This window comes from Mixophyes fleayi, chromosome 11 (genome assembly GCF_038048845.1).
Source record: "Mixophyes fleayi isolate aMixFle1 chromosome 11, aMixFle1.hap1, whole genome shotgun sequence".
In the NCBI taxonomy this organism is placed as follows: Eukaryota; Metazoa; Chordata; class Amphibia; order Anura; family Limnodynastidae; genus Mixophyes; species Mixophyes fleayi.
The window spans coordinates 94,844,211-94,864,970 of record NC_134412.1 but is presented as its reverse complement, the minus strand read 5'-3'; the positions used below and the strand labels follow the sequence as shown (position 1 = coordinate 94,864,970).

General features: G+C 41.4%; 2 protein-coding genes and 3 non-coding genes across 6 annotated transcripts; 1 reads left to right on the top strand and 4 right to left on the bottom strand.

Annotated features, from left to right (window-relative positions):
• Positions 1-8,007: 8,007 nt before the first annotated feature.
• Positions 8,008-11,982, bottom strand: RPL27A (ribosomal protein L27a). The gene is made up of 5 exons (XM_075190415.1): positions 11,914-11,982; positions 10,261-10,324; positions 9,538-9,613; positions 8,338-8,512; positions 8,008-8,176 (listed from the first exon to the last, which is right to left on the bottom strand). Exons 1-5 carry the CDS (start codon positions 11,914-11,916, stop codon positions 8,048-8,050), a joined length of 447 nt encoding a protein of 148 aa, XP_075046516.1. The 5' UTR covers positions 11,917-11,982; the 3' UTR covers positions 8,008-8,047.
• Positions 8,683-8,814, bottom strand: LOC142108073 (small nucleolar RNA SNORA3/SNORA45 family). Its single transcript, XR_012680096.1, has one exon. It is a non-coding gene; the product is annotated as a small nucleolar RNA SNORA3/SNORA45 family (small nucleolar RNA).
• On the bottom strand, positions 9,976-10,107 carry LOC142108072 (small nucleolar RNA SNORA3/SNORA45 family). The gene has a single exon (XR_012680095.1). It is a non-coding gene; the product is annotated as a small nucleolar RNA SNORA3/SNORA45 family (small nucleolar RNA).
• Positions 10,415-10,546, bottom strand: LOC142108071 (small nucleolar RNA SNORA3/SNORA45 family). The gene has a single exon (XR_012680094.1). It is a non-coding gene; the product is annotated as a small nucleolar RNA SNORA3/SNORA45 family (small nucleolar RNA).
• A 38-nt stretch (positions 11,983-12,020) lies between the features above and the next one.
• Positions 12,021-17,650, top strand: LOC142107193 (uncharacterized). 2 transcript variants are annotated; one of them, XM_075190414.1, is made up of 3 exons: positions 12,021-12,062; positions 15,183-15,277; positions 15,550-17,650. In XM_075190414.1, the coding sequence occupies exons 2-3, from the start codon at positions 15,210-15,212 to the stop codon at positions 17,165-17,167; spliced, it is 1,686 nt and encodes a 561-aa protein (XP_075046515.1). In that variant the 5' UTR covers positions 12,021-12,062; positions 15,183-15,209; the 3' UTR covers positions 17,168-17,650. The 2 variants fall into 2 exon arrangements, with proteins under 2 accessions (XP_075046515.1, XP_075046514.1); XM_075190413.1 differs by having other exon boundaries at positions 12,038-12,144.
• The last annotated feature ends 3,110 nt before the right edge of the window (positions 17,651-20,760 follow it).

Sequence of the window (20,760 nt, the reverse complement as noted above, 5' to 3'; positions counted from 1 at the left end):
CCATCATCGGTCAGCCATCAGGGCAGCCCGTACCACTGGCAAACCACATCAATCTGTTGAATCCCATTTAACAAAAACTGGACACCAACTGCCCATCAATATAGACAACAAACAAGGGTTAGGCAGATAATAATGAAAAAAGTCCAGTGACAGCTTCAATATTTCTTTCTGATTGGCCAGACCAGGATACTATCTACGTGGGGTCTGTACGCTGCCCCCCCATACAGGTGGGTTTCCGAGGGGTGCCCAAGTTTTCTCTTTATACTAGTAATTTACCGGTATCTGGCTTCTGTTTTTAACTTTGTATTGATTGAAGAAGTATGTGCAATATTGGACAATAAACTATCTCCAAATATACCAGTGTCATGCTGACTTTTTTTTTTTTAAAAAAAGGCAATGATATAAAATGAGGAGGGAGATGCGGGGTAAGGGAAGGGTAGTAATGGGGAAAGGGAAGGAAAACACATACACAGTAAAATAACCATTCATTAAATTTCCTTTAAAATTTCTTTACACTTAACATTACTCCTGGGTGATGATTTAGTATAGATAAATATTACCACTGTATCTGATCAGGAGACCCCAGTACACCCATGATTGGTAGATAGGTATAGTCATTAATATACAAGGACGGGCGGAGGCCCTGGCAGAGTGCGGGCAGTTTCCTCTAAAGTAACAGGGGGCCCAAATCGCAACAAATTTAGATTGTCTGTCATGTAGTAAAGTCATATTTTCCATGCACGTGATATGCCAGGCAACATTTTTTTAAAAGCTCACAGGGAGGGTCTAATTGTTTCCAGTTTTAGGCAATTAAACATTTTGCAGTCGTTAGGATGTGAGAGGCCAGTTTTTTAGTTTCACCATTTACATCCTAAGGTGGGCGAGCGAGGAATGACGTTCAAGGGTCTCTGGGTATTACTCCTTCCGTCACTGAATTGATGGTGGAGGGCAAAGACGGTCATGGCTGCTAGCAGACATCTTGATATTTCTACATTGTCTTCATGTCTCCACCTTATCGCACCACCCAAAGCTATACACCTTCACTTCACACAACATTCACATCACTTCCCACAAAAAGTCACGGGTCTGAATAGCCACATTTGCAGTGCAAATATCTAATCAGCCAATCATGTGACAGCTACTCAATGTATAAAAGCATGCAGACATGGTCGAGGGGTTCAGTAGTTGCTCAGACCAAAACACCAGAACGGGAAAGAAATGTGAGCCAAGTGACTCTGAACACACAGCATGTCGAACAATGAAGTGGATGGGCTAGAGCAGCAGTCGGCCCTGCTCACTCTCGTCCGCTAAGAAAAACTGAGGCTACAGTGGGCACAGGCTCACCCAACTGGACAGCTGAAGTTTGGAAATACATCACACGGCCTGGCGAGTCTCCATTACTTACGCAAAGCTCCTGTAAAAATCAAGTGCGTTTACGGAAAGAAAATGGCTGTGCGCCCTTCCGCAAAACAGGGAACACCATTCCCAACCTCTGCATCTTTTTAATAATCTTGTTCAACAACATAAAATCATGGTTTACCAATGCTCTGCAAACTTAGGCCCACTTCTGCTCCGTACGAAGTAAGGAAATCCCTGTGCTAGGCCCAACTCCCCCCATGATCATCCAAATTCCAGCTTCTCTGCTAAAGCCTCCATTGTTCTTCAGAAACCCTTGGACGCTGGTGTAAATCTAGGGGTCCCATCGCACATCAAGGAGTGTGACATCACCAACGAGGATTCCACACTGCGCAGAGGCCATATTAAGGTCTATAAATAACATCCTCTGCCAGAAATGACGACTCTTCTCACGTTTATGGATGAACTGAACCACGAAATCTCTATCTCATATGTCAAAACTTAGATATGCTGATCGGTATCGATGAGCGAAACTTTCCATTAAATCTGTCTTTGCCGTCAACTATTCTTTCTCAACTTCTTCATTCCAAAAGATTACATCTACTCAGCCTCTGGAGCTATTTTCTCTGTTGAACCTGGTTATTTGTGCAAATATATTATTTACTCAGAAATTTCTTAAGAATGGGTTCAGAGGAAATCCTGCTTCTCTGAACTATTCAAATATAACTGCATTGAAATGACTATATATGGTATCCCTTGTTTACAGTCTCCAAAAACCACTTGTCCAGCAGTCATTAGCTCACTCAATCCTAAATCCTTTGTGTCTCCCTTGTACGTGGCAATGCTGGTTTAACAAGAATTTTCGGTAGCACTTTCCCCCTTTAGAAGGATGACCCTGATTAATGCTTGCAGTTAGATCTCTGGTTACACGCTCTTCCTATCCTGTATTGCTCGGTTCCTTCATGTGACTGAGCAGGGGTAAAGCCTGATACGGTCTCCAAAACCTCTACACCATAGCATCAGATCATAAATTGCTTTATTGTCCAACTTGTGCTACAAAAGTGTCAGAATGTGATTGGTTTCTATAGACAATACCTCTTTTTCTACACATCAACCTGTTGAATAGTATTCATAAATGTCCCCAAATATTTGTGGAGGTGAGGGTCCTGATACAATGGGTAGAAATAATAATTGGTACATCGTTAAGCAAGAATGTGAGGAAGTAGCTGATGATGTTGAAAATTAAGTCTATTTGGTCTCTATCATCTCTATATCCTCTTCTAGTGTTTTCTTATCTCTAGTTTTTCAATTTTGGAGTATGATGTCAATGTATAGTGAGCGGACAATTATTGTGCAACTGATGTAGAATATTTCCATGTGTGGTCTCTTGAGGTATGATGTTGTATTATCAATGTGTCTGTGTCATATGATAAGTTTTGTATTAAAGAAGCAATCCATAATACAACTGTTCTAGCAGGCTGGTTGGTATTTTGGGAAGGATGCAGAATGAAAAGGATTTGTAGTTTGGTTTGTGTACTTTAGGTCACAAAAATCACCCATGCCACTCAGCCAATCACAAGATGGTATTTTTTTTTATACATAATTTTATGCATGTAGTAGTAAACATTTTGTTTTGTACCACTTGGTTTAGTTAGACTGTATTAGACTAAGCTACCCACAGAATAGGTGACTGTCCTATCAGTGTCCCCACATTACAAGGAATGAGGAAAAACAAAAATGCAGCTCTATGATAGAAATAAAATGCATTAGTGCAATAGTATAAAACATACAAAACATTTTCAAATAAAACACAAAGGCTTTGGAATGAGCTAAAAACCTCAATACTGGTCCGATTGGACAAAAGAACTTTCTGTTTAATGATAGGTACCACGACACCATCCTTTTTTTTTTTAGAACTAATTTGCAGGGTCCTTTCATCTCACTTAGTATATGAATTCCCCAGTACACGCATCGTCCTTAGTTAGGGTACCAGTCGTCCCCCTGCCCCCCAATCCGTAGAACATTAATTCACACAGCAGAAAATAATTATTTAGGGAACAGCCCAGAGCACTTGACTGTCAGATGCTTCTTATAGTAACAGTGTTTCCAGAGGGGGAAGGAAGGATTTCGGGTCTTGTGCTTTTTCATTACTACACAGAATAACCATAACTTAAACACCAGCTGTCTGGATTTGTTTAAGTTACTTTGTGTGAATCAAGGCCAATAATGTAACCAGAAGAGGGAGAAATAGAGGAAAATGTGCTAATCGGGGCACTCAGCGATCCAAATATACTAAAATGTAATACTTTACTGATACATTAAAAAAATAATACATTTTTTTTATTTCATTCCCTATACATACAATTAGCGAAATATTTAAAATACAAAATTAGTGAATTAAGTGTAATGGTGAATTAAAATAGCTACTTATGCTATGCCTCACTACTAGGTATGCAATGAATGAATTTTTATTATATACTATAAGATCGCTATTTGTATACTTAATAAACTGCTCCAATACAAACTGACTTGTTGGTCTTAATAGCACTGTCTGATTGAATTGTTATAATACCTCATTGGTATAATCAGCCTTCTCAAGGTGTTAATAATGGATTATCCAGTTATTCTTATTATAACAGAATCTTTATAACGAGGTCGGATATGTTAGTACAAACACATAACTAATCCTTCTGGACCTTAGTACCTTTAGTACTCAATTTGCCTAAATAGATACAAAATGATGTATGTATAACTTGGAAATAATGTAATATTAGTCTCTCTGTGGCAGATCTCACTTCAAGTATATTCACAGGTAATCAGAGCGTTTATTGGTGAGAGATTAACTCGCTACAGGAGACAGAGTTAAAATTCAATTGGACTACTTAGAGCAGGATAGCTATTGTCTTTTTAGTGACTGCCAATTGTATTATCAAACAAGGGGATTACCCTAATAAGAAAGACTGCTATCTAGGGCTAATTCGTTCAAGAGTAACCCTGCCGTGTCATCATCTACGTTAAATAAACCCTACAGTCAATTGATATTGCCTTTAAAAAGCGAGTAGCGAAATGTGTGTTGGCGTCTGCCTCGCTACTATTATGTTCTGCTCCATCAATGAATTTTAATGCTAATATTTTCTACTAGGATCCCTTAAAGGGTTCATTTTGCAACACACACGATCACATGGCAGGGTTATATTTGAATTAATCAGGGAATCTTTAGAATATTGATTGACTGTAGGGTTTATTTGATAACGTAGATGACTCGGCAGGGTTACTCTTGAACGAATCAGCCCTAGATAGTCTTTTCCTTATTAGGGTAATCCCCTTGTTTGATAATACAATTGGCAGTCATACTACAAAGACAATAGCCATCCTGCTCTAAGTAGTCTAATTGAATTTTAACTTTGTCTCCTGTAGCGAGTTAACCTCTCACCAATAAATGCTGATTACCTGTGAATATACTTGAAGTGATATCTGCCACAGAGAGACTAATATTACATTATTTTCAAGTTATACATACATCATTTTGTATCTATTTAGGCAGATTGAGTACTGAAGGTACCAAGATGCGGAAGGATTAGTTATGCGTTTGTACTAACATATCTGACCTCATCATAAAGATTGTATTATAATAAGAATAACTGGATAATCCAATATTAACAAACACCTCGAGGAGCGCGATTATACCAATGAGGTATTATAACAATTCAATCACAGTGTTAAGACAAACAAGTCAGTTTGTATTGGAGCAGTTTATTACGTATACAAATAAGAACGACATTATAGTATATAATAAAAATTAATTCATTGCATATCTAGTAGTGAGGCTTAGCATAAGTGATATTTTAATTCACCACTGCACTTAATTGACTAATTTTGTATTTTAAATATTTCACTAATCGTAGGTGTAGGGAATGAAACTAAACATTTTTTTTCTTTTTTTTAATGCATTACATTTTAGTATAATTGGATCAGAGTGCCTCGATTAGCACATTTTCCTCTTTCTCCCTATTACAAAGCAATAACAAACTAATCAGATAACTCAGGAAGGACCTGGGGCGCCTCTTGCCCATCACCGACGTAAGGCCTGTACTAAATATTACAATGCCACTATAAATGTGTTTATTAGTTGTTGGTGCACAATCCATAGACAAAGAGAATCAAGTTAGGACACAGTACAGGGGTCACTGTACACTGTGGTCCCATATTTGCAGTGTGAGGTAACTACAAGCCCCCTTCTACCAGCCCGAGGGATACATCTTAGTGAGCAGAACTCCGCTCTGGGTTTCTGACTATACTATAAAATTTCCCAACCACAAATGTTGAATTTTGAACATGTGATGTCCACTTATATTAGCACATTATCAATGGTTACAGAATGTTGCTCCTTCTTAGGGCTGATCTGCTGCTTACATCAGGGAGTGTTAGTCATTGACCGACGATTGTGGTCAGGAACATTTCCCCGGTAGGGACAGAGAGGCAGTGTTGGACTGAGGGTGCATAGACGAAGGCAGTGGTGGGAGATCAGTGGCCTGGACCTCATAACTACAAATTCCACTGCTATGCTCATCACTTACTTTCTGCTTCGTTATAAAGCAGAGAACATGGAACAGATGGCTTCTGCGTCACAATACACAAGGTCACAACACAACCAGCCAGAAGGTGGCAGTGTTGTGTATTCTGCAGCCCTCCTTTCTCTGTAGGCTCCAGCAGTAAAGTTAAGGGGTGTGTGTAGTTTTGGAGCACATTTTATGGCAAGTGTGGATCAGAAGACACGTAGTGGGAAAATGTGATGTCTGAGCAGGCATGGATCAAGTGAGGGGCATTATGGGATGAGTGATGCGGGCTGTTGTTTTTTTAGGGCTATTTTTAATTACTGAAATTGAGAGAAACGTGGCCCTTTGCGCTGGAGGACCGAGTACATAATGTTGCCCACTAGGCAGTTAAAATGAAGGAAGTTGAAACTATATCTGCCCCCAGAATGGTGTTGCCATTCATTGCAGCTCCCATATATCAATCTTATCACCTGATGTAAGCATAGATCTCTATGGGACCTACACAGCTTACAGCCTATGAACTTGTTTTGTGCAACCAGCCGAGGTACGTGTTTTGATCCTAGGTGAACAGTACAAAAGAGACCGCTTTCTTTAGGCAGCATGACCTGTTCAAACATCAACCATTGTACACAAGACAATATATCCTTCCCCATGGACAGGAGCATTTGCCAATGGGTGAAAGACGCTAGGGGCTCCCCTATTTGGATAACCCACTCAGGGCAGCCACCTCTGCTACCGGATGTGAGAAAAACCTGGAGGACATCAAACTCTAGATCAACTTTAAAAAAAAAAAAAAAAGCAAATTATTAACATGTATAACAAGTACTCCCCAAAATATCATATGCAAGACAGAAGTATTTTGCTTGGAGCCCAGTTCTAAGTGCCAATATTTTTTTTCCTCTATTAAAAATTCAAGTTTTATTTCATAGCTTCTAAATAAAAAATATTCTGACTTTAAATATGGGCTTGTGCATTATAACCTACACTTGTGACTAATTGTGAACATAAATGGTATCTGTACCTCCCGATCCCACGGTACTGGTAGTATATGAACAGTGCTCGGCTCTAAGCCTAAATGGGAACAGATGAGATGGGTCCATATAGACCCTTATTTCCATGCAACCTTCTTGTCTAATATAAGACAGGACCAGGAGGTGACACCACAGATTTACTAAGACAAGTGGCTTCCTGATTGAACATTTGCAATAATTTGATCATAACTTCCCTGCTGACCGCTGCTTTAGACGGGGAGAAGGCATAAAGTGTTTAGAGCCAGGGGGGGTCACACAGACCACACGGAGCCACCTCCAGCAATAAACGCCACCTGACACCTCTGCTTTTGACAACGAACCGTTTTAAACGGGTAAACTTAAAACCTCTGACCAGTCCATTTACAAAGTATGGCATTAATATTCATGTACGAAGCCAAATCAAACGTATCAGAACTGAACTAGCTGCTTTAAAGATCACATTAGAGGGGAGATTCAATTCAAGCCAAAGAGCTGTCAGAATCCACTGCGATGGCTGCTCACATTGCAGACTGTTACAGTAAGGACTCTCCGCTCATTTATCTGCGCAACACAGAGGGGTGTCAGCAAAAAGTAGTAAGGATTTCTTGCTAGACATCGCTTTGATGGACCTCCAGACTGCTCCAGAGACACACCCCATTGAATTGAATTTCCCCTATATTTATATAAACTACCAACCTTTCATGAAGGGGCCAGTAAAGCTCAAATACATTCAGAGGTTCCTTGAATGTGCAAATAAGTAAACTAATAAGTGTGTTGCAAAGTCCTGTTGTCATAAAACCAAAGTGAAATTTATATAAAAAAAAAAAAAAATACTGAAAAACTTTCCCTGTCTGTTCAACAAGTAAATTATCTGTGGTATTCTACCTTGTACTAGAGGATTACACCAGTGGCATCTCTTTCCACAAGATGTGACCGCACTATTATATATTCAGTTCCAATACACTTTTCTCAGCTATTTGTTACCTTTCAGAGGTTGATGGGTTTTTACTAAAATGAAAAGAAATAAATAAATCTCAATGTAAGATAACCCAATTCTATAGAACAGACCAGGATAAACAAGGCAACACTGTAAAGAATGTATGTGTTTATTCATCGTTGGAACGTTTATGCTACCAGCACACAAGCACCGCCGACTCCTTTGATCTTCTCCTCTGCGCGGCGGCTGAAAAATTTGGCTTTTACGATGACGGGTTGTTTGGGGAGCTTGCCTTTCCCGAGCACCTTGTAGTAACCCTGAGGAAGGAAAGGGGAGGGGTGTGTTAGGTATAATTTAGAAGAGTAGCCCCACACAATTTGTCTGAGGATACGTTATTTGTACGGTCACAAGAGGTAACCAATAAGGTTATATCGACAGGACTATGGAACATTGTATCTCTCATTATGAAGACACTTACTGCATGTACAGCGTCAATGATGGGTGCGGGGCCTTCTGGGTTCTTGGCGTGGTTGAGCCTGGTTTGCTCACTGACCAGAGTCCACAGCTTGTCCAGGTTGATGGTGGGACAGAAGTGCTGGTTCTTCTTTAAATGGTAATGTCTCATACCGACTTTACCGAAGTAACCAGGATGGCTGGAAAATCAGAAGAGTCTTAGAGGTCTCATTGGCTGAAAATTCATCCAGAAAAAGAGAAAAGGTTTCCTATGGTCTCTTTACAAGTTATTCTAACAGCAAACACCTGGGGAGCCACAAGATGACCAGGGCAGCCTTAACAGATCCAGGTAATGTGGAACTGATCGTACAGATGTCACTGAGCCGGTGACTGGTTGAGCTACGGTGGGAACCAACCAGTGAATAAAGATCAGTGATTACTCTCCGAGTACTCTAGCACACCAAGGCCATGATCAGAGCAGAGATGTGACTCTAGTCTCGCAACGCACAAGACGGGTCAAGAATACGGTTTGCTGCAGAACAACGTTCTGTTCTCCCCTTTACTAGGTACTATTAGACAGTTTACATTGGTCATGTAACTGCTAAAGGATCCTCATGGTTCTATATAACCATAGAATAAAATCATGCCCTACCCTCTAACTGTACCAAAAGTAAAAATTTTAGAAGGGCATACACAATCATTTTATATTCGAACGATATACATTATCGCTACCAAAATACTAACATCTATCTGGACAAGTCTTTGTGAATTGGCAACATTTTTTAGAGTTTTTTCTTCCTTGCTTCATCTATGTTGCCCCTTTATTACATATAAGAATATGAGCAGGGTCCTTGTTGTATTAATGATACACTGCTTTAAATCTCACTGTACAGTAACACAGGTCTGCTGTTAATGTCCTTATACATCAGATAATTATCCATTACCTAAAAGGACAACATAACTACTGCAAACCTGCATCCATGAACGCTGTAATATAACACAACAGAAAGAAAACAGGACGCTCACATACATAAGCCCTAAATGGGCAGGAGAACCAGAATTGAAGATCAAAGTAGTATAACTGGTCTGAGCTTAAAAAATGATTAAAAGTGGGAGAAAATGTCTACAATCAGCTACAAGTGTGACCAACAATCCCCTCAACGCGACTGTTACGATGTAAATTCTCTAGAAGATGGGCTATTTTATAAAGTTTCCAAATACTCACTATTTATCAAAGTTGATTCTGTGATGATGCATACCACCGGCATTACCACGACCACCAGGATGCTTTCTGTGTTTGCCTAGAAACAAGAAAAATAAAAGATAAGACAATTTTGGCAAGAAATACTATATATATAAAAAAAAATCCTAATTCATAGTCCAAGACAGCTACAACACATTCTTTATTGTCCAGAGATCTGTAGATACATATCTACATCGCAGTCAAAAAGAAATATTTCAGCAGAAAACTGACAAATCTCATCCTCTGCTATTTGTAGGACATCATCCAGTGTAATATTTATAACAGAAAACCATGAGGGTGGGACCTAACCCCTTAGTCTGTGTCCCGTAGATGGCACACACTTTTGGAGCAATATTTGCAAGTCTATTTACCATCACACGGTAGATTGGTGTCCCAAGAACAAATTCTAGATCAGGTTATAAATGTCACTGAGCCGGTGACTGGTTGAGCTACGTTGAGAACCAACCAGTGAATAAAGATCAGTGATTACTCTCCGAGTACTCTAGCACACCAAGGCCATGATCAGGGCAGAGATGTGACTCTAGTTTCGGGTAAGGTGCATGAGATGTCAATTTTACAGCTTTTATAAAAATGAAAGCTGATTTAGTGTGGTTGCTATGGGAACACCACCTTTTCCTGCATCAGTTCTTTCACGTGCCCCCATTAGGTTTAATATAGAGCCGAAAAACGTGAACATATACTCACCAATACGGCCATGTCCGTGGCTGACATGTCCACGTAGCTTCCTTGTCTTTCTTAGTTTGGTAGGCTGTAGAAAGACGTGACATAATTAAGTATGATAACTAAAGGCAGCTAGTTTCATCAACACGTTACTATTAAGCAGAATATGCTCTATCAGACGTGTCACTGAACCGGTGACTGGTTGAGCTACGTTGAGAACCAACCAGTGAATAAAGATCAGTAATTACTCTCCGAGTACTCTAGCACACCAAGGCCAATATCAGGGCAGAGATGTGACTCTAGTCTCAGGTAGGGTGCACACAAGTCCAGAAAGAGAAATCTCACTTTGAACTATACAAGGAAAAAGTTAGTATGAAAATATTTCTAACAAAGACCATGCTTATTATCACACGAAAACTGAAAAAATATTTTGGATTTACATGGTATGAGAAAATGGCCTAAAACTATTTTTTCACATTGTTTAAACATTATGGTGCTTTAGGGAAAATTTAAAGTAGCACAAAAAAAAAAAAAAGTGATTTGTCTAAATCCAGCCATAGACCGTTACACGACAGGAGCTGTAGTCAAATTGTATGTGGCATGTGAACAGGCTATATGACAATCTACATATAAGCATGTAATCAGGTCATACTAGTATACTGTATAATATGGGGAACAATAGAATGGATTAAATACCAACAGCAAATAGGTTATAATGCGAGGTTAAAGTTGCAATGCTTTATAAGGTGCAATATACAATGGTGGAATGTAATTTTAGGGGGGAAAAAACTGAAAATCAGCACTCAAGGGAAGTTAAGATTGGAGTCCACTTCACTTGAATCCCATTAACTGTCAATTTTCTGATATAACCCCAAGAAAATAATATGTATGAACAGAAAGTTATCCCATCATCCCAGTGATCACTAGAGTAATATGTGTGTATTAGATGGAAACAGATATAAACACAGCCAAGATCTGTAATCTATACAAAGGACCCAGACTGCAGTTATCTTGGATTTATAATATTATTTAATAGTGGGGTTTATATCTGACAGCATAAAGCATCAATATCACATATGGTGAGATCAGGCTGTGGTGCCAGACCTAGGACAGAGCAGGATATAATCACATTATCAAATCTGTTATATAGTAAATATAATATAATATAATGACACTGGGTGATTTATAGTGGATGTTATAAAAGCTCAGTACAATGATTATACAATATAGAGGCTGTTATATATCATACTATATAAAGGCTCAGTGTGATGTATATTACAGGGTATGAGGAAACATCGGACCACACTGAGGTGCCATTATATAAGGGCCCGGTATATATCATACTACACTATATATATATATATATATATATATATATATATATATATATATATATTATACATACTGGTCAGCAGAGGCTTTGGCGCCCCGCCACCCCCCGAGCACATGCCGCCGTCACCCCCCGAAGACACATGCCGCCGTCACCCCCCGGGGCCTCCTTACACACCCAGCTGGGCATCCTGTACCCCGGCCCCAGTCCTCCCAGCACACCCCCGGGTACCTCAGTCACCCACCCAGGCTCACCCCCGGGTACCTCAGTCACCCACCCAGGCTCAGCCCCGCTCCCCCTCAGCACAATCCCCGGCCCCGGCCTCCGCTCCCGGCCCCGCTACCTACCATGTCGGCGGCTGCAGGAGAAAGAGAGCGAGGCCGGGAGATCTCGCGAGAAATCACTCACTGGCCGCGCTGACCTCACTTCCCGGGAGATCTCGCGAGAGGTAGCTCCGCCCGCCCGGACGGCGCGAGGTCTCGCGAGAAGAGCGGCGGTAAGCACTAGGGAGAGCACCGTGTGACTGGCGGTCCTCGCTGGGCTGCGGGGCGGACATTTTGTGGAAGACACGTGATCTGGTAACTGTATTTACTGGTAGTCACTGCTCTTATTATCACCTGATGCCTACTGCTCAGTGCCCTGTGCCTTGTACCTCATTATACTGAGCGGCTGTACCCCACTGTAATATACAGGTGCACCCTGTACCCTAATATAACACACAGTACCTCATCATAGTACACAGGTGTATCCTGTATCACAATGTAATACACAGTACCTCATTATAATACACAGGTGTATCCTGTACCACAATGTAATACACAGTACCTCATCATAGTACACAGGTGTATCCTGTACCCTAATATAACACACAGTACCTCATCATAGTACACAGGTGTATCCTGTATCACAATGTAATACACAGTACCTCATTATAATACACAGGTGCACCCTGTACCACACAGTACCTCATTATAATACACAGGTGCACCCTGTACCACACAGTACCTTATTATAATACACAGGTGCACCCTGTACCACACAGTACCTTATTATAATACACAGGTGCACCCTGTACCCTAATATAACACACAGTACCTCATCATAGTACACAGGTGTATCCTGTACCACAATGTAATACACAGTACCTCATCATAGTACACAGGTGTATCCTGTACCACAATGTAAGTAACACACAGTATCTCATCATAGTACACAGGTGTATCCTGTACCACAATGTAATACACAGTACCTCATTATAATACACAGGTGCACACTGTACCACACAGTACCTCATTATAATACACAGGTGTATCCTGTACCACAATGTAATACACAGTACCTCATCATAGTTCACAGGTGTATCCTGTACCACAATGTAATACACAGTACCTCATTATAATACACAGGTGCACCCTGTACCCTAATATAACACACAGTACCTTATTATAATATACAGGTGCACCCTGTACCACAATGTAATATATAGTACCTCATAATGCACAGGTGTACCCTGTACCTCGTTATAGTATACAAGTTTACTCTATATCCTATTATAATGCACTGTATTTTCTACACCCCATTATAATAATCAAGTGTTGGCCTCCTGCTTATGAAAAATAATTTCTCTCTCTGGGAAACCGTTTCCAAAATTATGATCAACAGAGCGTCATCAAATGCTCACTCACTCCTTTTATGTTTATTTTATGCATGGAAGCCTTAGCAATAGCAATACAACATCACTGTGGGTTTGTATTTGTGAGATAGACCACAAACTTGCTTTTTTTGCTTTTTCACCTATTGGCAACCATAACAAACACTACCCACCTTAACTTCTGGATTTCAGAAGTTTGAACATCTCTCAAATTTTTAAAAAATCAACTCTTAAGTCGGCAGCTCTCAGTCTAAATGTATCGGAGTAGGAAATACAAACTTACAAAGCGGTTTTGCATTTAAATGGAATTCTTCTCAAATTAAGTATTTGGGAAATAAAATTACCAAAGAAACAGATGATTTGTACAATGCAAATATTGAAACCGAATTAGCTGACATACGTTCAAGTTTAAAAGTTGTCAATCGAAAATACTTGGGTGGGAAGAATTAACATAATTAAAACGAACATCCTAGCTGAAATATTATACTTCATCCAGACATCCTATCCTTATCCCACATTCATAAGGTCACTAGGGACTTTGGGGTGGAAGGAAGCCTTGATTTAAACATGAGATACTTATTTGACGTAAACATTCAGAGGGTCTACAAATACCACATTTCTAAGGATACTACCAGGTCCATGGAGTGTGTCACAATAAAAGAGCACTCATTATCCAAGCCTGTGGAAATAGCTCCATGGACTTCAGACTTGCCACCCAATAATTACGCCAGGTCTGCAACATTGGGAATCTTTGGGTTGGTCAAATGGTGGGCACCTAGGGGAAAACATCCATACCAGGTCTTACAATAAAACCTAGCTCTCCCCAACAATGAATTTTGGACATATACTCAAATGAAATATTATTTTGGGAGAATTAATAGGAATAATATCCTATTATGTGACATGACCCCCAACATTTGATGTCAGCTATCCATAAAGTAATTTTGGAAGGCTCTCTGCCCTCTCTTCCTAAGTTCACAACAGCATGCAAACGGGAACTAGGCCTGATAAGTGCAGGAGATGGGACAAAGAGTCAGGAGACCCCCTAGAATATTTGCTGGGACTGCTCTAAACTTTATACATTTTGGAAAGTTGTAATAGAGCTATCTAAGACATAGGGAGAAAGTGTGCCAACTTGTCCTAGGTTCTGGATCTTAAACATGACTAATATAAACATCCTTTTTGAGACATTTTAATAATGTAACAAAAGTTGTTATCACAGTCAAAGATTAAAGACTGGATTGATAGACTCGACTTTGAAATGTCTGGAGGATATTACGCCATCAGCTCTAGTTTAAATCTACCTGGTTCAGTTGGTTGGAGTTGAAAGAATCTGATACGTATAAGAAATATACTAACTAATCTACCATCCCTCTTCCATTTGTGAAGAATCTCAGGCACTAGAGTTTTGACTGGTCATTTGGTTTTTGTTCCCTAGGTGAACATTAACTTTGATTCTTGTTGGATTGATAACGATTGCAAAACAACATACAGAAGTGTACCCTATACTTTATTACTTTACACTGCAAATCTCTACTCCACATTATAATACAGAGCATATCTCTATAATCCATTTATTACACAGCTGTACACCTTACCACTTTATAATACACTGCATATCTCTATATCACATTATAATAGGTGTACCCTATAAATCAAATAACTGATTTACTGTATATTATGTACATATTGTTTCAAAGTGTTCTATTGTTTTGTCTACATATAGAAGTGTAAGTTTACATGACTTAATCTGCAGCAGATACTGTTCTATATCATGATGCATGTGCCCATGTGTCTATCACTGTCAATTTGTTAAAAAGATTATTCCAAGTAACCATTTATTGTGGGTATGTGATGTATACTTCTGCTGTATGAACCTGTGAGCATCAGATAGCTCCTATACCTGTGCTTTCTGGGATCCATAGATAATCAGTACTCACTGAATGTATTGTTATTTCCCTATAGTGGAGACGAGAAAGCCACTGAGCGACAATGACCGTGTGTGCTATGTTCGGGTGCAAGAATCGCATGCACAAAGGGTGCGGGAAACATTTCTTCAGGTAATCCGCGCTATGGGGCTTGATGTACGTTGCGTTTTAGGATCTGACGCTCAGTCCAGATTTTGTTATTGTACTTGGATTTGGGACCCTGATATAGAACTTAATTGTAAACATTATAAGTTTATATTTTACTGCAGTTCATTTTGACATATCTCACACTTTATGGGTAACACAAAATAGCTTGTGCACAAGAACAATTACATTATAATAAATGAACATTAAAACCATCTTTTACGTAAGATCAAGTTACTATTTGAACTATGTGACTGCAGGTTTCCCATAAAGGACCCAGAGCGTCTCGCCAAGTGGGTGGAAGCGGTTCAGCGTGACGACTGGAGACCAACCATTCACAGCAAAGTCTGCAGCGACCATTTCACAGAGAAGGATTACATGATACGGCCAGGGGCCGCCTGCCCCTACCTCCGTATGGATGCTGTGCCAACGCCCCTTTATCCTGTCCAACGGAAACGGAAAACTAAAAAGAGAAAATATGTTAAAAAATCAGCAAGCGAACCCCCTGCGTTTAATGAAACGGAGGTTAAGGTTGAGTATCAGGGGGAGGAGAATCCCAGTGAGTCCTGTGTGAATGAAGAGGCAATGGAGGTTCAGGGTGTACGGGAAGCAGAAACACAGACGCAAGTGGCGGAAGTACAAGGTGGGAAGCAGGAGGAGGAAGAGCAAGGCAGGAAGCAGGGAGAGAAAGAACAGGGCGGTGGACTGGGAGTAGTAGTGCACAGGGAGGTAGCGCCGAGGCAGAATCAGGAGGAGGTAATGCAGAGCGAGAATCAGGGGGCGGTAGCGCCGAGCGAGAATCAGGGGGCGGTAGCACCGAGCGAGAATCAGGGGGAGGTGGCACCAAGCGAGAATCAGGGGGAGGTAGCACCAAGCGAGAATCAGGGGGCGGTAGCGCCGAGCGAGAATCAGGGGGAGGTAGCACCAAGCGAGAATCAGGGGGAGGTAGCACCAAGCAAGAATCAGGGGGCGGTAGCACCAAGCAAGAATCAGGGGGCGGTAGCACCGAGCGAGAATCAGGGGGCGGTAGCACCGAGCGAGAATCAGGGGGCGGTAGCACCGAGCGAGAATCAGGGGGCGGTAGCACCGAGCGAGAATCAGGGGGCGGTAGCACCGAGCGAGAAGCAAGGGGAGATTGCGCCAAGCGAGAAGCAAGGTGAGGAAGTGTCGAGTGAGAAACAGGGAGTGGTAGCGCCAAGTGACAAGCAGGGGGAGGTAGTACAGAGCGAGAAGCAGGTGGCAGAGATGCTAGTTGATGTGGAGGATACACAGTGCAGGAAGAACATGGCAGGGGTGGAGAATATGTCAAGCCCGCCCAGTGAACAAGTTGAATATATCCCAGTTGATCACGCATATTCGGCTGTCACTAGTGACAAGGAAAATGATACTCCGGCTCAGCCTGGGAACCCTAAAATTGTTAAATTGAGGAAAAAAATTAAAACTTTACAAAAACAAGTACTTAGGCAAGGTGTTAAGATAAAAAGTCTGAAACAAATGTTGGTCGATTTACGGAGAAACAACCTGGTGGAGAAGGACCCGGAGCGGGTGATCTCGGAATACTGCAGTGGGCTGGCTCTGGCTTTGTTTACAAATCAGCTGAAAAACGGGCACAAGAGATACAACGCCATCCAGTACTGCGGCCTCATGAAGGAGTTTGCCTTAAATCTGTATTGCGCCTCTCCAAAGGCTTATAAATTCTGCAGATTGTTTCTGTGCCTGCCACACCCTGTCTCGTTGAGGCACTGGAAGACAGCAAGCGAAGGAACCCCTGAACTATTACAGGAGGGAACATTGCAGGGGGAAACTTTACAGGACGGACCTTTACAGGAGGAACCATTAATGGAGGAGTCGTTACAGGAGGTTTCTTTACAGGAATGAACCTTTGCAGAACGTTCACCTCGGCTTCATATGTTAATCCCATGATATATTTTTTCTCCAGGAACAAAATCTTTGTTGTCACTTTTTTCTTATTTCTTAAAGAAGGCATTTCCTCTGTTAGTTGACCAATGCAGATCTTTTGATGTTCATTACAGAGCTCGTAACGTTATTTGCAGCTTCTAAGTGATGAGAACGGTTTCGACGAATGACGGTGGTCTAAGTGTCTGGATCACTTCTGTATGGAAAACGGACGTTTTATAAAAGCCAATGTGCATCAACTATACACAGCATTGGCCGGGTCAAGATTCAGCCTGGCAAACTTGACTGGCTTCATTGTCAAGAATATAGGCTTAGGCAACAAAATGGCACCTTTGGTTATGTGTTAGTGACTGGTCTACTTTAAAAACATGCAATGTCTTTTCACTTCCATTTTATATTGAACTGTCTTCGCTTCTCACCATATTAAACAAAAACAGTAATTGAGCCTGTGTCTTCATGCTTTTATCAATGACATGTCTTCTTGCAGGTCAAGTCTACTACTCCTTTATTGGTGTGGTGTTCTAACTGGATAGTGCGGGCTTGTCATGGAGGGAGCCTATGGCAGTAACTGCAGCTTGTCTTTCTAGATGGTACAGCAACATCCGTGAAATTAGTCAGGACTCTTTCCACTGAATCTGCCCTTGTTGCACACCTTGAACAACCCCATACAGCTGAGGTAGTCATAACAGTGAGGCTGTCCCATCTACTTTATACTGCACACTCCTGTGTTGTCTTGGGAGTCTGGCTCGATTGTTAGATTGCGGTGCATTGCTGGGGGATATTTGGTACATGTGCCGTCAAAATGCAAGTTCACGATCCCTTGCCTAGGAACATTCATATATTTGCACAAATAATAAAACATATAAAACTGGACCCGAAAAATCAAATAATTTAAAAAATAAAAATCTTGAGCCCAAGGGAGATTATTAAACAAAGACAAAGTCAGGAGCGAGGCAGTCATGTAAAAACAATCTTTATTTTGTACAGACATATATTTTTGAATTAAACACATTTGCTCTCATGCTAAAATGTAATTCAGGGGGTATGGATGGCTTCTCTGGTTGTAGATCTATCTCCAGGGGTCATATCCGTCAAACTCTAAGCAGAACTCTATAGATAAATAAATAATGTAGATATTGGCGTTAAATAATTAGGGAACTCCAGTCTGTATCTCATTGTTGTGTTAGAGTTTGTTGGCGTTAATGTAATCCTGGAATTTTAACAACACTTGTAGACCAGAATTAGACATCATGGCCCTTTTAATTTTATACAAATATTCTGGTTGGAACTATAGACCTGCCTCTAGAACCACTTAAAGCAGGCCTGTCCAACCTGCGGCCCTCCAGATGTTTGGGAAACTACAAGTCCCAGCATGCCCTTCCAGCTATCAACAGGTTGTCTCCTGGCAAAGCATGCTGGGGCTTGTAGTTTCACAACACCTGGAGGGCCGTAGGTTGGACAGGCCTGACTTAAGGTGGGTGTGGGTGTGGGTGGGGGATGTGTGGTCATAGTATATTTTAAGCCAATTGTTTCCATTTGAAAACTCCTTTGCATCCTGGTAAAGATTTTAGTAACAGATAGAAAGGTAGCTCCACCATTGAGCGTTGTTGCTTTCATGTTCTATTACATATCTGCCATGTGGAGGGAAGTGGAATAATCAAAGAACAAGATTTTGGGCACTAATCGTTACAAATAACCAATACAACAAAAGGTTTCTCTATTGCCGTACGGAGAGGTATTGCTGTCCTCTTCCACAATTAAACCACTAAACATTACACAGTCTAATGGTGCTTGAGAAACACTGATTGTTTAGCTAATTAAGTTCCAAAAATATCCAGGAACCTTGTAAAGGATATGTATGGTATAAAAGAAAATTCTATACACAGCAGAGTTGATCTGTTACATATAAATAAACAATTGGCCCAACAGTGTATTTAGTTGAACATTTGTTTGCTTTCAGAAGCAGGTGGTATAGGTAAATAAGTTGGTCTGAGCTCTTAGGCAATCTACAGGAAGTCTAATGAGGAAAGCTGGCTTCTAGGTCCAGCCAAACCTTAGCAAGCATAAACCAATCCTTTACGCAATTCAAAAAATATTCCCACCCTCAATGTTTTGGGGTAAAACATGCGTACCTAAGCAAATGTGGGATATATTCGATTTTTTTCAAGATAAAAGCCGCCACGGTGGAGTAAAATTTTGAGAAATATTTGTGAGAGTATAGTTCTAAACTCATTTTAATTGCTGCAATGCGGCACAACCATGAAATCTAATAATTAACTCATACATTAACAAGTGTAATAATAGTGATGCTTTATTTAACCCATGCAAACACAGGGAGACCATACAAGCTCCACACAGATAGAGCCCTATGACCCCAGTGCTGTGTAAGCAATGCTAACCACTGCGCCACCCCTCTTGTGGTCCCTCGCTGTACAGGCCATGTGACAGCATCCGGCACTCTGACTGATGGATAATTCCAGCCATTGCCCAGAGTTTGGAGACCTCCCATTAATCTGACTGAATGACCAGCCATCAATGAGTGCTACTGGGTATAACACTGTCGGTGCAGCCGCACACTGCATGCTGAGGTTTGTCTTTGCTTAGAACACAATTGGAGCAGCCAGGCAGGATCCTCTGACTATAAGCCGCCAGACATGTCCAGACCCAAAACAATCAAATTGAACAGCCCTGGGGGCAAATGCCACCATGTCCCACCGGTCAGTCTGCCACTGCTGTCCCCCACTGGATCCACCGCTGTCTATCGGCTACCATACACATTAATGCAGTATGCAGCCCAAGGAAACTGCCCCAAAAACACTCAATATGAAACGGCCCTGAGGCAAATGCACCATGTCCCACCGGTCAGTCCGCCACTGCTGCCCTCTCTGAATATGCCCTTGTCTATCTGGCACCAAAAACACTCAAATTGAACCAGCATGGAGGAGGGGTAGAATGCCACCATGGTCCAGCTGCTGCCCCCGCCCCGTGAATTTGCCCCTACATGTGCAAACTAGACACACACAATCTGCTCTTGTTACTAGCCCTCCGTAGGGGGCACTTGTCTTTGTAACTACCCACTGGGAGAAGAGGACTGAGCTAGACCAGGGGTAGGCAACCTGTGGCTCTCCAGGTGTTTGTGAAACTACAAGTCCCAGCATGCTTTACCCGTAGATAACCAGCAGATGGGTGGCAAGGCATGCTGGGATTTGTAGTTTCACAACACCTGGAGCGCCGCATGTTGCCTACCCCTGAGCTAGACCTCAGGGACAGGTACCTGAGGTTGTACACCAACAACCCCACACATGAGGGCTACAATTATCTAACAGCGTAATCTAGGAGCAGCAGAAAATACGGGTGTATAACGAAACAATAAGAATGGAGCGGCTACCAGCCTATCACAGCGCTCCTCTCATATCAGTCGAAGTGAGTAGCTGATACTACCTGCACTGCTATTGGATCTCTTCCCACACACCTGGCTACCAAGTAAGGGCGGAAGTAGTATGTCCCACTATTTACGCCCTTAGTCTGTAGCTAAGTGTGAGGAGCTGAATTTC

What these genes read in the sequence shown, in the direction of transcription:
- RPL27A (XM_075190415.1), bottom strand. An exon ending in CCACGGACATGGCCGTATTG is followed by an intron (nt 9,614 to 10,260) that starts GTGAGTATATGT and finishes TCTTGTTTCTAG; the next exon opens with GCAAACACAGAAAGCATCCT. An exon ending in TCATTGACGCTGTACATGCA is followed by an intron (nt 8,177 to 8,337) that starts GTAAGTGTCTTC and finishes TTCCTTCCTCAG; the next exon opens with GGTTACTACAAGGTGCTCGG.
- LOC142107193 (XM_075190414.1), top strand. Translation starts at nt 15,210, where the DNA reads ATGACCGTGTGTGCTATGTTCGGGTGCAAGAATCGCATGCACAAAGGG. An exon ending in TGCGGGAAACATTTCTTCAG is followed by an intron (nt 15,278 to 15,549) that starts GTAATCCGCGCT and finishes ATGTGACTGCAG; the next exon opens with GTTTCCCATAAAGGACCCAG.